This window comes from Hibiscus syriacus, unplaced genomic scaffold (genome assembly GCF_006381635.1).
Source record: "Hibiscus syriacus cultivar Baekdansim isolate YM2019G1 unplaced genomic scaffold, ASM638163v2 tig00110940_pilon, whole genome shotgun sequence".
NCBI lineage: Eukaryota > Viridiplantae > Streptophyta > Magnoliopsida > Malvales > Malvaceae > Hibiscus > Hibiscus syriacus.
Genome location: NW_024062923.1, coordinates 2,941,984 through 2,955,865, shown reverse-complemented (window position 1 = coordinate 2,955,865; position 13,882 = coordinate 2,941,984). Strand labels below are relative to the sequence as shown.

Here is a 13,882-nt window from a genome sequence, read left to right as displayed (position 1 = left end):
CCGAATATCACACTTAAAAAACCCCGACCCGACCCCAAATTTTTTTCTAAAAAAATCCGACCCTATCTCAAAATTTTAAAATAAAAACCGACCCGGACCGACATGAATATCAAACTTAAAAAAAATCTGACTTAAATATCAAAAGATTGATGAGGATAGTATGGTTAAATTTCAAATTACCTCCTCCAAAGGATTTCAATTTAATCATGTTATGGATGAAATTTACTTTCCCTCCCTTGATGTAATTGGATTCCAATTCCCTTTGAAAACTTGAACCAAACATGAAAAAGTGGTGGAATTGAGTTCTAATTCCTCCTAATTCAAAGAGATTCCAACGAACCAAACGTCACCTCAGTATTATTTTACCCCCCTATCTTTTCTGTTTTGAAGTTTATGTTAATAGTTTTAAAGATATTCTTTTAATAATATATTTTTAATTTTTAAATTTAATTTTAAAAAAATTTAAGATATATTATTATTTTAGCATTTATTAATAAGAATTAATCCCATGCAATGTAATGTGATTAAGAATGAATCAAATTTCTTGGGATGTGCGATTAATTATCAAATTTAACTATAAGTTCATCTTTTAGTGGATACGCCGGCCACTGTTGTTGGGAAATGTCTAAGTAACGGTAACTTAGTTTAGGTTAAAGAAATATAAAAATCGAAAATATTAAAAAAATCTTAATATTTTTTATTGAACGTAATATAAATTTTAATTTTTTTCTAATATTTTTTTACGGTTTTCTTTAACCTTAAACTGGGATAACTATCTTTGTTTTCTCTCTTTTTCTCTTTCTTTTTATCTTAAATTTAGATTTCGGATGTGTTGAATTTTAATTGATTAATGTTTTTTTACGGAAAAAAACATTATATTCATTAACAATGTTAAAATCAGACAATAAAACAAATTTTGTGACCACTTGGGAACTTAAAAACCATTTTTTCTGGCCATCGGTCCTTTTTTTTCTTTGAAAAATGATAAATAAAAAATAATTTCATTAATTATATATTATCACGTTAATTATAATTATACAAAAAAATAAAAATGAAGCATCGTTTCACATACCTTGATCAATGCTTTTATAACATAATGTTCTCAAGTCTTTCCCTTTTGAAAACAAAAAATAAAGCAGAAAAGTGAATAACATGGCGAAAACATAAGAAATATGGGAAAAGAATAAGATCTTTATGCCCTGGTCGCAATGGCCTAATGTTCCACAACCAAAGTAACGGGCGCCCACCGTTTTGAGTTTCATGACATCGTTGCCTGTGTTCTTGGTGTCCAATGATGTTCCCGGGTTGCAGTTTTCGAACGCCGTTTTGCTTCCGAGCTCGACTACACTGTGTAACCTTTAGGATGCATTTGGTTGATGGAATGTAACATTATCTCTGGGAATAGGATTGTTGGAATGTAACATTACCTAACACATTACTGGGAATATTATATTGTTGTGTTTGATTCGTTTAACAGGAATGTAAGATTACATTGTTTGATTAAAAGAATAAAAGATTATTAGAATGTATATTTTACCAAATTGTTCTTTTTATATGTTTATTTTTTAACAAGTTGAATTCTAAATATTCAAATGAAAATATTGGAATGTAACATCAGTGAAAATATATAATTTTACTATAATTAATTTATATAGATTTTAAAAATTTTAAATTCATAAAATTTATATAATTTTTTTTATAAAATTTAAAAGATAAATAGGTTTTATGAAAGGATTTAACTTTATTTTAACATCTGAACTTCATATAAAATTTTAATTATGATTTTTTTTGTAAATCTAAAATAGTTTAAGGATAAATTTGTAATTTAAACTTCGCAGAATTTTTTTTATTCAACGACAGGAGAAATATAATTTTAAAAGAAAAAAAATTATGTTAAGGGTATTTTAGTCCAAAACGCCGAAAATGTAACAATACCTAAGGGATTGGGGGAATCACATTTCCGATAATAAGCCCCCAAAATGCTACTGTTTAGAATGACTTATTATCGGGGGTTGAGAATCTTTGCAATCTAAACGGGAGAATCACATTCCAGAAAAAAATATTCCCCCGACAATCTCACATACCCCATCCAAATACACTCTGAAGAGTATTCGGAAACCGTTGCCCAAAAAAAACTAATTAGAACCCTTTTCAACCATAGAGTTTATCACGATTGCAACATAATATAACGAATGGTGTATCAGTCTATTACTAGAAGTACCAATGGTGAAAAGAGTTACCAATGGTGAAAAGGGTTAATTACAATTAAAACGGTCATAAAAACTTGGGAGTTTAAACAAAGCTGAGATGGTGATCTGTTCATCAATGGGGTCTTTTTCCAGAAGCAAAAATATTCTAAACTGAGAAATATCATAGAAGCTGAAAGCCTGTAAAACCACAATTCAGACTTTTAAACAGAAGTTACTAACATATGTATATATAATATTTTCATAAGTCATGTATTTGCTGTAACGCTTTTTACATTGCCTTGAATCTGAAAATCCAATATGTAACTATGATCCTCCAACACTTGGTTAAATCCAACAAAATTTTGAAGTTATCTTGCGAGCACGATCTGTGGGACTCGAGTTCCAGGCTTCTTCAACCTAAGTGCCAGGATATCGATGGGAATTAAGGCTTATAATTTACATCTATTGCAGGGTTCATTTTCTTCTTCCTCTCATTAAAGCTACCGCACGAAACCAAGCTAGGAAGGCAACGGTGCGTGGACCTAAGAGGTTTCTCCTTAAACATAAGGTTATCTCCATTCGCGGTCCTTTCACTACTGCACCGGGAGTTAGCTCGAGAGACACGAGGGGTGCAATCGGCAGATTTCGGAGGCAGTATGTCTTGGATTGTTGGTTTGACTTCGAGCTTTCCATTGGCAGTGTCCTGGTTGATCGAGGTATTCAGCTCGTTGACATCATGATCTTCTTTAACGTTGTCACGGAATAGATCGACCAACTTCTTTTTCTTTCCTGGGGATATTTCCGAAGCTGAACCGGGAGATCCTTCCTCAGTGGCCTTGTAAATTCTAGGTGCCCCAGCAGAGAAGCTATTATGATGAACGGGGGTATTACCACGAGATGGAGTGAAATCTTCTCACAGATGTACAACATTTGGATCAGACAATAAAAGATCAAAAAAAACATGTTAACTAGAAACCAATTTCTGAAAAAAAAAAGAAGACAAAAATGAAAATTGAGATAGCACAGTGATATTCCAGCAGTAGTAAACAGAGATGTCGATCTTTTACTCATTAAACACCCAAGGAACAAGAGTTGTATAAGCATAAAAATAAGTGCAGTAGGAAACAGAAGAAAATAAAGGAACAGATATCGAAATTATATATGCTTGCTATACGAATTAATTCGAATATTTCTAACATCCTTACCACCATTGACACTGAAGAAATCGTCATCACAATCCGAATCTAGGTATGCTCGGGAATCAAAAAAAGTTTCATCTTTACTACCTGCAAAAACGAAAAATCAATGTTAAGCATTGGCATCATAGAATATATCTAGAAATTAGATAAAACTGCACCAACATGATGTAGAGCATTACTATTTCCAATCTTGTAAAAGAAGAGATTCAACATCTAGGGAAAACAGACGACAAAAACAAAAATTTTGAGAACCGCAGCATCCAAGTCCTCCAAACGACCTCAATTTGATATTAAAAACATACCAGCAGTTCATTTCTACATAAATGAACTTCATTTTCCCACTGTCAAGATGATCAAAATCGACAGCAATGGTACATGATATAAGAGACAACCAGACACACTTCAGAAAAATGATTCCTGGACAGAAGAATGTCATCTCCACTATACTTAAGTGGCATTAACATCAATTTCAGTAGTCCTTTGATACACAAGCCAACTGTATTGAATTGAACATAAATTGGACATATAGTAATGGACCACAACAATATAAACCGAAATTGTTTGCGTTCAGAAGAATGTAATCACTACGATATTTAAGTGACATTAGCATCAATACCAGTAGCACTGTGATGCATAGCCAGCCAACGGCATTGAATTGAACACAAATTCTACATATAGGTAGAGTAAGGACCACAACAACGTAAACACAAAAATGTCTATCTTGTGAGTATTTTTACATCCATAAAAAAAGCTTGCTTAACCATTTGCTCTTCCTTAACCAGTGGTCCATCCATTGACCAGCTTTTCACCAAGGGCAGCTAAATCTACCACATGATGACTGCTGAAAATATGGAAAAATGAAAAGAAAATGGGCCCTCAGAAAGATGAGTACCTTAAAAAATCAGACAAATTGTCAAGAGCTGAACTCTAATCCTAAATAAATTAATTAGTAAACAAATTAGAAGTAAAACTACTACCATGGAGAGGGAGAAGTGAAGTCAAAGAAAGGGTCTAAGTAATCTGAGAAAGAGAAGAGAATCCTAAAACTTAAGCTAAGAAAAAACAGAAATTTGAACAAAGAAAAAAAATGAAAAGGCACCATATTTATCTTATAATCAACAAAGTCAAAAACCAATCATGAGGCATACATCTATGGCAGACACTGAAAAAAATAAGTAGATCACTTGATATCAAGATCGGCATACTGATAGCAAAAAAAAACTTTGCATCCATTTAACATCGCATGTCATCAAAGCAAAGCATCATCTACAAAAAGAAATAGAGGGAAATGCCATTGAAGATTGGAATAAAAAAAAAGATCCCCTTTGCCTCATAACCAAGGAAACTAGATTCAACAATGGTTTTATATGAAACTATAATCAATCTACATAAAATTTTGGAAGTAGAGAAAGACTGGGATTTGGGAGTGGAATCACCATTGGCAGCATCGGGTTTCTCCTTAGCAGATGAAGGTGGGATGATGAGATTGTCTGTTTTAGACCCAAAAGAGAGTTAACTTTCATGGCTGACTCTTGAGAGCTCTTATGCACCGATGCACATGAACCCATCTCTCTCTTTATTTTCACCTTTAGGATATTTTTAATATCTCATCAACATCAGCAACTCAGAAAAACATAGAGAAGCAGAGAAAAAAAATATAAAGACTTTCCTTCCTTTTCAGTGTATGGAGACTGCAACACCCAAAGGAACAAATGGGAGAGAGAAAGAGAATAGAGCGTTTTATTGGCGTTATCCTAAACGAGCAGAAAATGGGAACGCCCCTTGAAGACAACAATAACCATAAGCAAAGCAATGCATGAAATAGTTTTTTATATTTAAAAAATCTTGCATAAAGTAAGACAATTAAATTGGATGAGAATTCTAAAATGTATCTTTTTATTTAACTATGGTAATTAAAGTTAAGAAAAAAAACATAATTATGATGTACTCAAGATTAGAAAAAAAATAAGGATATCAACGGGTCGATTCAAATTAGTCAAGACGAAATCTTAGAATTAAAAGATTAAAAAAAGATAATTTTAATTAAATAATAATAATATTCTTTTTTATCACTAAATCAATTAATAAGTTTAAAAAAAATCTTATATAATAATTAAAATATTTCTTTTGTTATTACTTATATAACCAAACATATTATAATTAATTCAATCAATTTTAGAAATCTAATATAATTTTTGGAAGCGAGGTAATATAAATTTGTTAGTTCATTGCAAATGTGGCTCCCATTCACAGATGCAAAACTCACGAGGTTTACTCAATAATTAATGGTGTTTTGTTGAAACCTAAAGCTGGAATTGAGTGTTGCTTTGTGATCCAACGAGTGGCCAATTAATCCCCATTATCTCTTAGCTACTTGTACCTTCAACATTAAAATTTACATTGGTTATTCATTTAACCGAAAATATTTTTAAGTATAATATCATATTAAGTAGCGTTTATATAATTAATAGGTAACGCTTATATAATAAAATATGTATTTAACCTGAAATATTATCAAGTACAATAATATATTAGGTAACGCTTATATAATGTAATAGGTATCGCTTATATAATAAAATAGGTATTTAACCGGAAATATTATCAAGTACAATAACATATTAGGTAGCACTTATATAATAAAATAGGTATTTAACCGGAAATATTATCAAGTACAATAACATATTAGGTAGCGCTTATATAATAAAATAGGTATTTAACCGAAAATATTATAAAGTACAATAACATATTAGGTAGCGTTTATATAATGTAATAGGTAGCACTTATATTGACCTATTTTCTAACTAAACCGGTATATTTATACCGGTAATATTGTAAATTTACCTATTACATTATAATCATCGGTTTCGATGTTTTTGGGATCGATACAATTTTAAATGTATCGACACTTTAGGCGTGCACCTTGTTGGCCATTCATTATGGAAAAAAGTATCGACACAAACATAAATGTGTCGATATATTATATAGACCTATTTTCTCATAAAACTGATATATTTCTACCGGGTACATTGTAAATTTACCTATTACATTGTAATTATCGGTTTCGATGTTTTTGGGATTGATACTTTTAATAAATGTATCGACACTTTATGCGTGCACCTCGTTTGGCATTCATTATGGACAAAATGTATCGACACTTTTTAAATTTGTTTCGATACATTATGTTAACATATTATCTTATAAAACCGGTATATTTATACCAGTTACATTGTAAATTTACCTATTACATTATAATTATCAGTTTCGATGTAACATATGTGTCGATACTTTTAGAAAATGTATCGACACATATGTTTAATTATTCTCTTATTATAATATAATTAATGATATATTATTCTTATTATAATAAATAATAAATATAATTTATAATAATTTTATTTTAATAAAATATAATAATTATAATTTTTTATTTATAAAATTATAGATATAATATTTTAATAAAAATATTGACATAAATAATATTAAAAAAATTATTATAATATTTAACAAAATAATATTATTATTTTGTTAATAAATAATATTATTTTATTGTATTTGATGTTTGTAATTATATTGTAATTATGATTTTTTTTCATCGCTTTATTATGATTATTTTTTAAAATTATATTGTAATTATATATAATTTTTTTATTTTTTTATTAGAAAGCTAATATCGAAATAGAAATATTTTGTTATTTTTTCATTAGTTAGATTGTGGCAACTTACAAACTAAAAAATTAAAATTAATTTGTATAGTTTGTGTTTACTAATTTTATTATTAAAAAGTCTATTTTTACTGGTTTTGTTATTGTTATGTTTTGTTATTGTTAGGCATAACAAAACAAAACCGGTAAAAATTACCTAAAATATTATTATTTCTACCTAAAACATCAATATTTTTTAACATTTCCGGTAAAATGCCCAACAATAACAAAACCGGTAAAAAAATAACAAAACCTGTAGCGCTTTACCGGTTTTGTTAAAATAATGATGTTTTTGGTAATTTTTACCGGTTTTGTTATTGTTGTATACCGGTACATTGTAAATTTACCTATTATATTATAATTATCAGTTTCGATGTAACATGTGTCGATACTTTTAGAAAATGTATCTACACATATGTTTAACTATTCTCTCATTATAATATAATTAATGATATATTATTATTATTATAATAAATAATAAATATAATTTATAATAATTTTATTTTAATAAAATATAATAATCATAATTTTTTATTTATAAAATTATAGATATAATATTTTAATAATAATATTGACATAAATAATATTAAATAAATTATATAAATAATATTAAATAAATTATTCTAATATTTTAAAAATAATAATATTATTATTTTTTTAATAAATAATATTATTTTATTGTATTTGATGTTTATAGTTATATTCTAATTATTATTATTTTTCATCACTTCATTATGATTTTTTTTTAAATTATATTGTAATTATATATAAATTTTTTTATTTTTTTTATTTTATTAATAGAAAGCTAATATCGAAATTGAAATACGTGTCCTTTTTTTCATTAGTTATATTGTGATAACTTACAAACTAAAAAATTAAAATTAATTTGTATAATTTGTGTTTACTAATTTTATCATTAAAAAGTCTATTTTTATCGGTTTTGTTATTGTTGGGCATAACAAAACCAGTAAAAATTACCTAAAACATTATTATTTCTACCTAAAACATCAATGTTTTTTAACATTTCTGGTAAAATGCCAAACAATAACAAAACCGGTAAAAATAACAAAATCGATAGCGCTTTACCGGTTTTGTTAAAATAATGATGTTTTCGGTAATTTTTATCGGTTTTATTATTGTTGTATACCAGTTACATTGTAAATTTACCTATTATATTATAATTATCGGTTTCGATGTAACATATATTTCGATACTTTTAGCAAAATGTATCGACGCATATGTTTAACTATTCTCTCATTATAATATAATTAATGATATATTATTCTTATTATAATAAATAATAAATATAATTTATAATAATTTTATTTTAATAAAATATAATAATCATAATTTTTTATTTATAAAATTATAGATATAATATTTTAATAATAATATTGACATAAATAATATTAAATAAATTATTCTGATATTTAAAAAATTATTTTGTTAATAAATAATATTATTTTATTATATTTAATGTTTATAGTTATATTGTAATTATGATTATTTTTCATCACTTCATTATGATTATTTTTTAAAATTATATTGCAATTATATATAATTTTTTTTATTTTTTTATTTTATTATTATAAAGCTAATATCGAAATAGAAATATCGTGTCCCTTTTTCATTAGTTATATTGTGGCAACTTACAAACTAAAAAATTAAAATTATTTTGTATAATACGTGTTTACTAATTTTATCATTAAAAATGTTATTTTTACCAGTTTTGTTATTCATGAGTATAACAAAACTGATAAAAATTACCTAAAACATTATTATTTCTACCTAAAACATCAATGTTTTTTAACATTTCCGGTAAAATATCCAACAATAACAAAACGGGTAAAAAATAACAAAACTAGTAGCACTTTACTGATTTTGTTAAAATAATGATGTTTTCGGTAATTTTTACCGGTTTTGTTATGCACAACAATAACAAAACCGGTATATTTTACCCGGTAAAATGTCAAATAATAATAAAACTGATAGAAATAATAATGTTTTCGATAATTTTTACCGGTTTTGTTATGCACAATAATAATAAAATAAGTACCACCTTTTTTTAGCCAATAATAAAATTAATACTACTTTTTTTTAACCGTATATTAAACGTCTAACGTGAGCATTCCTCAAAACACATGTAAATCAGCGGGACAAACAATAATCTGGATAAATCCTTGAGTGCAACTTAAATTTAATATCAAAAGAATTGAATAAAAAATTGAAAGTTTATTTATTAATTATCCAATTAATTTCTTTAATCTCTTTACGAATATTATGTGTTATATTATAGTAATTATTAAATTAAGATTTAGTCGCTTATATTAAAATTTAGTAATGTTTTTTTTAATAAATCTTAAAATTAAGATACTGATGAATTCATATTAAATATTTTAAAAAATAGCAGCGTTTTAATAATGGAAAAAGGAAAGAGAGGAAAAATCATTTTTATGCACGTTTGCGTGAGAAAAAGATCTGTCGGCAGAAAGGATGTGTAACTTTAAATATAGAAAATGATGAATAATTCAAGTGATAACCTGTAAATATCCTAAATTTAAACGCTCTTACCGACTTTTGTAATTTACCTACTAATTATGACTTTTGGATTATCTGTCCCTTTGATGGTTTGATCTCCACTTGTATATACAGTGGTGAAATTCAATATATAATTTTAACACAAACTTTAAGCAAAATTTCCAAAAATGGTAGAAGTGCGTGGAGGGGTCCAATTAGCAAGAAATTCCAAATTCCAAAAGAAGGGAACCCATCAAAGTTGCCAATGCCTTTCGTTAAGAACAAAGAAAAGACTAGTTGTGTGCACTAAAAGGAATATGTTTTTCTTGTCTCCAATGTCTCTGTCTGGGTGTTTAAGCCTCTCAAATTCATAAACATTATCATATATCTACACTATTAATCAATCAATATTTAAATCGATATAGGTATTGGTTCAAGTGATAAGTAGTTTGATATCACTTAAGTAAAATATTGAGTTTGAGTCATTGTATATGCACAAAATTCATGCAGACCCACTAAAATCAGGTGTGCAATACAGATCGATCCGAATTAATTCATGTAAAACCTTGAAACAAGAAAGACAAACAAAAATAAAATATTTAAATCATTAATGATATACAAGATATTGGGAGCATATTACTTTCAATAAATATAAAAAAACCTTATATTTAATAAGCGATCCATTATTAACTTTTCTTTTATCTTTAAATTTTATATCAAAGATTTGTAATATATTTCTTCATAATTTTGTAGCTTTATGTTCATCTTCCATTATTTTTGCTTTCCTTCTTATGCACAATACCCCAAATTTACTTTTCTTCCTATCAAAACAAAAAAAATTGTAAGAGAATGAAAGCCTTGATAATATGTGCAATACTTAATAAAACAAATTTCAATAGGTACAAAAAAAATTTGGGGAATTAACGGTGCCGTTTATGCCTTCAGACAAATCTATCTACCGAAGTCCCCAGCTATTCTGAGTCTCTGACCCAAAAAAAGGTCCCCAACCACAACGAAATTCTCCCACCTTAACCAGAGGTTCACCATTTCTTCAGAAAACCGGCCGAAAACATCTGCAAACCCGAAAAAGAAGAAGACCAAAATCGGGCCGGGTTCCAAAGATGGGCGTGAAAATTGCACCATCCATGCTTTCATCTGATTTTTCTAACTTATCAGAGGCAAAGTTCATGCTTGACTGTGGAGCTGATTGGCTTCATATGGATATCATGGTAAAAAGCTTCTAACTTTTCTCTTTTAATGGATAATGAATTAGAAGAAAATGTATTTTCAAAAAATCTAACTCTTTTTGGGTTCTGGGTTTTCTTCTGCAGGATGGGTATGTTTCATTGCTTTTGATAAAATTCTGTCCTTTTAGGGTTTTGGTTCTTTCTCTTTCTCACTCTTCTCAACTTTTTCTTTAATATATTTTTTTAGCTAATTAAAGGAGACACTTTTAAGTAATCAGAACCAATGGCTGCCATGCAATTTCTTTTATGAATTCTGTACTTGGGCTGAGGATATGATTATATGTCAGGAAATTGAGGGACTATGTATCCTTAATTGTTAATATCTTGGGAAGTTATTTGAAACATTGGAAAAGAATGACTAATCCTAATTGTTTAACTTGAGTAAATTTTTGTGCTTTTAATGACTAATCCACATTGTTATATTAGCTTGTGAAATTGGATTGATTTTTGCAATATGTATGTAAATTCATGTTTTTTAATCTGTGTTCGTTATAATTTGCTGTAGTTATTTAGATTTGCAGTCATGTTTAGCCAAGCTCTATCTGTTTATCTTATTGAATACTTGTCGATGATTACTTGTTGATTGTCATATTGATATACAGGCACTTTGTACCGAATCTAACCATTGGTGCTCCTGTCATTGAGAGCTTAAGGAAGCACACAAAGTAACATTCGTTATGCCCTGGCAGTATTTTGGCTTATTAATATTATTGGCAAGTTGACAACACTAAATAGATCAAGGATTCTGCTTTTCCTACAGGGCATATCTGGATTGCCACCTTATGGTCACTAATCCGATTGATTATGTTGAACCTATGGGTAAAGCTGGTGCATCTGGTTTCACTTTTCATGTTGAAGTATCCAAAGGTGGGCTGTGATCCGGTCTTCCGCTTTCATTTTTGCTTTACTTCCTGCCTTATCTACCTGTTTTATTCCTCATTTCTTATGCAAAAATGTTTTATTGGCTTTTGCGGAAAACTGGCAAGAACTTATAGTAAGAATCAAGTCAAAAGGCATGCGGCCTGGTGTGGTGTTAAAGCCTGGAACACCAATTGAGGAGGTTTATCCTCTGGTATGAATGCCTTCCCTTTCTGTGATTATTTGGATTTTGAATTGTTTGTTTTAGCTAGTTCTTGGAATTTAATGGATTTCAGTCCAATTCTTTGATCACTGTTATACTGGTGGATTTTTTTTGAAGAAAAAAGCAAATATTTATGACAATGTGATTGAATTTTTCTCTTCGGTGGGTGATTATCTATTAGATTGACAGCGAAAATCCTGTGGAAATGGTTCTCGTGATGACTGTAGAACCGGTATTTGGTGGACAAAAGTTCATTCCAGAAATGATGGATAAGGTTTCATATGATTCTCATTGTTCAGTTCCATTTCAGACTTTCTAGATTTTATTTGAATGTCATTTTTGTAATTGCTTTGAAGGTGCGTGCCCTAAGAAAGAAGTGCCGATCACTCGATATAGAGGTAATTAAAGTTATTACCTCGTAATATTCTATAACTTGATCGTTTCTGAATTTCAGCAACGAATATGTATTCGAAACTACATATTCTTAGGAACATCACCTTCTTTCATTACCACAATGTTATTTTGCAACGACCCTTCATTGTAGTTGAAGTATTGATATCCAACATATATATGAACGTAGGTATGGAGATATGATCCTCTAAGGATCATCCAAATATGTTGATGAAACTCATATCTGGCACACTCGAGTTTGAGTAACTTAGCTGAAACGACCAACTGTTAAAGCTCCCCCGGTTTTGTTTTGCAGGTCGATGGTGGCTTAGGGCCTTCAACTATCGATATGGCGGCTTCAGCAGGAGCTAATTGCATCGTTGCTGGGAGTTCAGTATTTGGAGCTCCAGAGCCAGCTGCACTTATATCCCTTATGCGGAAAAGTGTTTCGGAAAATCATCAGAACTAAACATTTTCACGTATGCAAGATAAAGCATTTGTGGGTTTTCAAAATTTAATTTTAAAATTTTATAGTAAAATATCAGAATCTAATTCAATTATAGTATATAAAATTTATATATTGATAAATACATTAAATATAAATAAAATAAATAAACTAAAATATTTGTAAATAACCGAGAAAGAGGCTGAAGAGCCTAAAGCTTTATTTTATTGTTTGATGCTGTTTTCTTATAGTTTACTTATCAATTTTCCTAGAAATTGGGCAAGTGGGAAATGGAATATTATATCTTGAATTTTATTTTCTCAACTTCAAGAATTTGGTGTGCATATGTATATATATCTTATTTTATTATTATTGTATTTGAATGTTTAGAAAATATTTTAGTGAAGAAATCGGTTATGTTATATGTAAATTAGAAGCAGTGGGATTAATAAAGCCATCAACTTTGATATTATAAAATGAAATGAAATTACTTCAAATAAATAAAATTCAATTTGTCGAAAGATTAAACTCTTAGTCGAATTACTAATACCTGCATATGCATATATGCGTGAACTTATTTAAGATATACTTCTAATATAGTCACTCGAATTTGGTATCTTAAAAGAGAATAATATTCCATTTTCATCACCTTAATTATATAATAAATTTAGAGTTATTTAGAAGGGTGGTAAAAGAGTTGATTGTCATCGAATTTTTTATATAATATTTCATATGCTTTTTTTTCAAAATGTTTGTTGACTTTTTTATAAGATTTCATTGCTTTGCTTTTTTTTTTTCATCTCTTTAGCTTTGTTTTTGAATATTTAAGTTTCGTATGTTAATTTATTTAAAAAAATCGTTCATTATTTTTATGAAAATGATAAATATTTTATTGGGTATTTTATAGTACATTTCTTCTTTTTTTTTGTAGGGATTTGTTATGGTCTCTTTCATTAGCGTTTATTTGATTATTTAATTTTATTTTGGTTTCGGACTTATTTTGATATTAATAGGTACATGTAATCACCCCTAATACTTGAGTTGTGATATAATTAGTTGTTAGGTTCTATATTAATCTATTTTAGACTTGTTAGCTTTTCTATTTCAATATTA

General features: G+C 28.3%; 1 protein-coding gene and 1 pseudogene across 1 annotated transcript; one reads left to right on the top strand and one right to left on the bottom strand.

Annotated features, from left to right (window-relative positions):
* Positions 1-2,539: 2,539 nt before the first annotated feature.
* LOC120147635 lies at positions 2,540-5,112 on the bottom strand (annotated as a pseudogene).
* A 5,455-nt stretch (positions 5,113-10,567) lies between these two features.
* Positions 10,568-12,884, top strand: LOC120147636 (ribulose-phosphate 3-epimerase, cytoplasmic isoform-like). Its single transcript, XM_039160954.1, has 8 exons — positions 10,568-10,835; positions 10,938-10,942; positions 11,456-11,518; positions 11,614-11,720; positions 11,828-11,925; positions 12,116-12,208; positions 12,291-12,332; positions 12,641-12,884. Exons 1-8 carry the CDS (start codon positions 10,728-10,730, stop codon positions 12,791-12,793), a joined length of 669 nt encoding a protein of 222 aa, XP_039016885.1. The 5' UTR covers positions 10,568-10,727; the 3' UTR covers positions 12,794-12,884.
* The last annotated feature ends 998 nt before the right edge of the window (positions 12,885-13,882 follow it).

Excerpts from the sequence above, each read along its gene's own strand:
- LOC120147636 (XM_039160954.1), top strand. The coding sequence starts at position 10,728 with ATGGGCGTGAAAATTGCACCATCCATGCTTTCATCTGATTTTTCTAAC. Across the intron at positions 11,519-11,613 it reads AGCTTAAGGAAGCACACAAA|GGCATATCTGGATTGCCACC; the intron begins GTAACATTCGTT and ends CTTTTCCTACAG. Across the intron at positions 11,926-12,115 it reads TTGAGGAGGTTTATCCTCTG|ATTGACAGCGAAAATCCTGT; the intron begins GTATGAATGCCT and ends ATTATCTATTAG.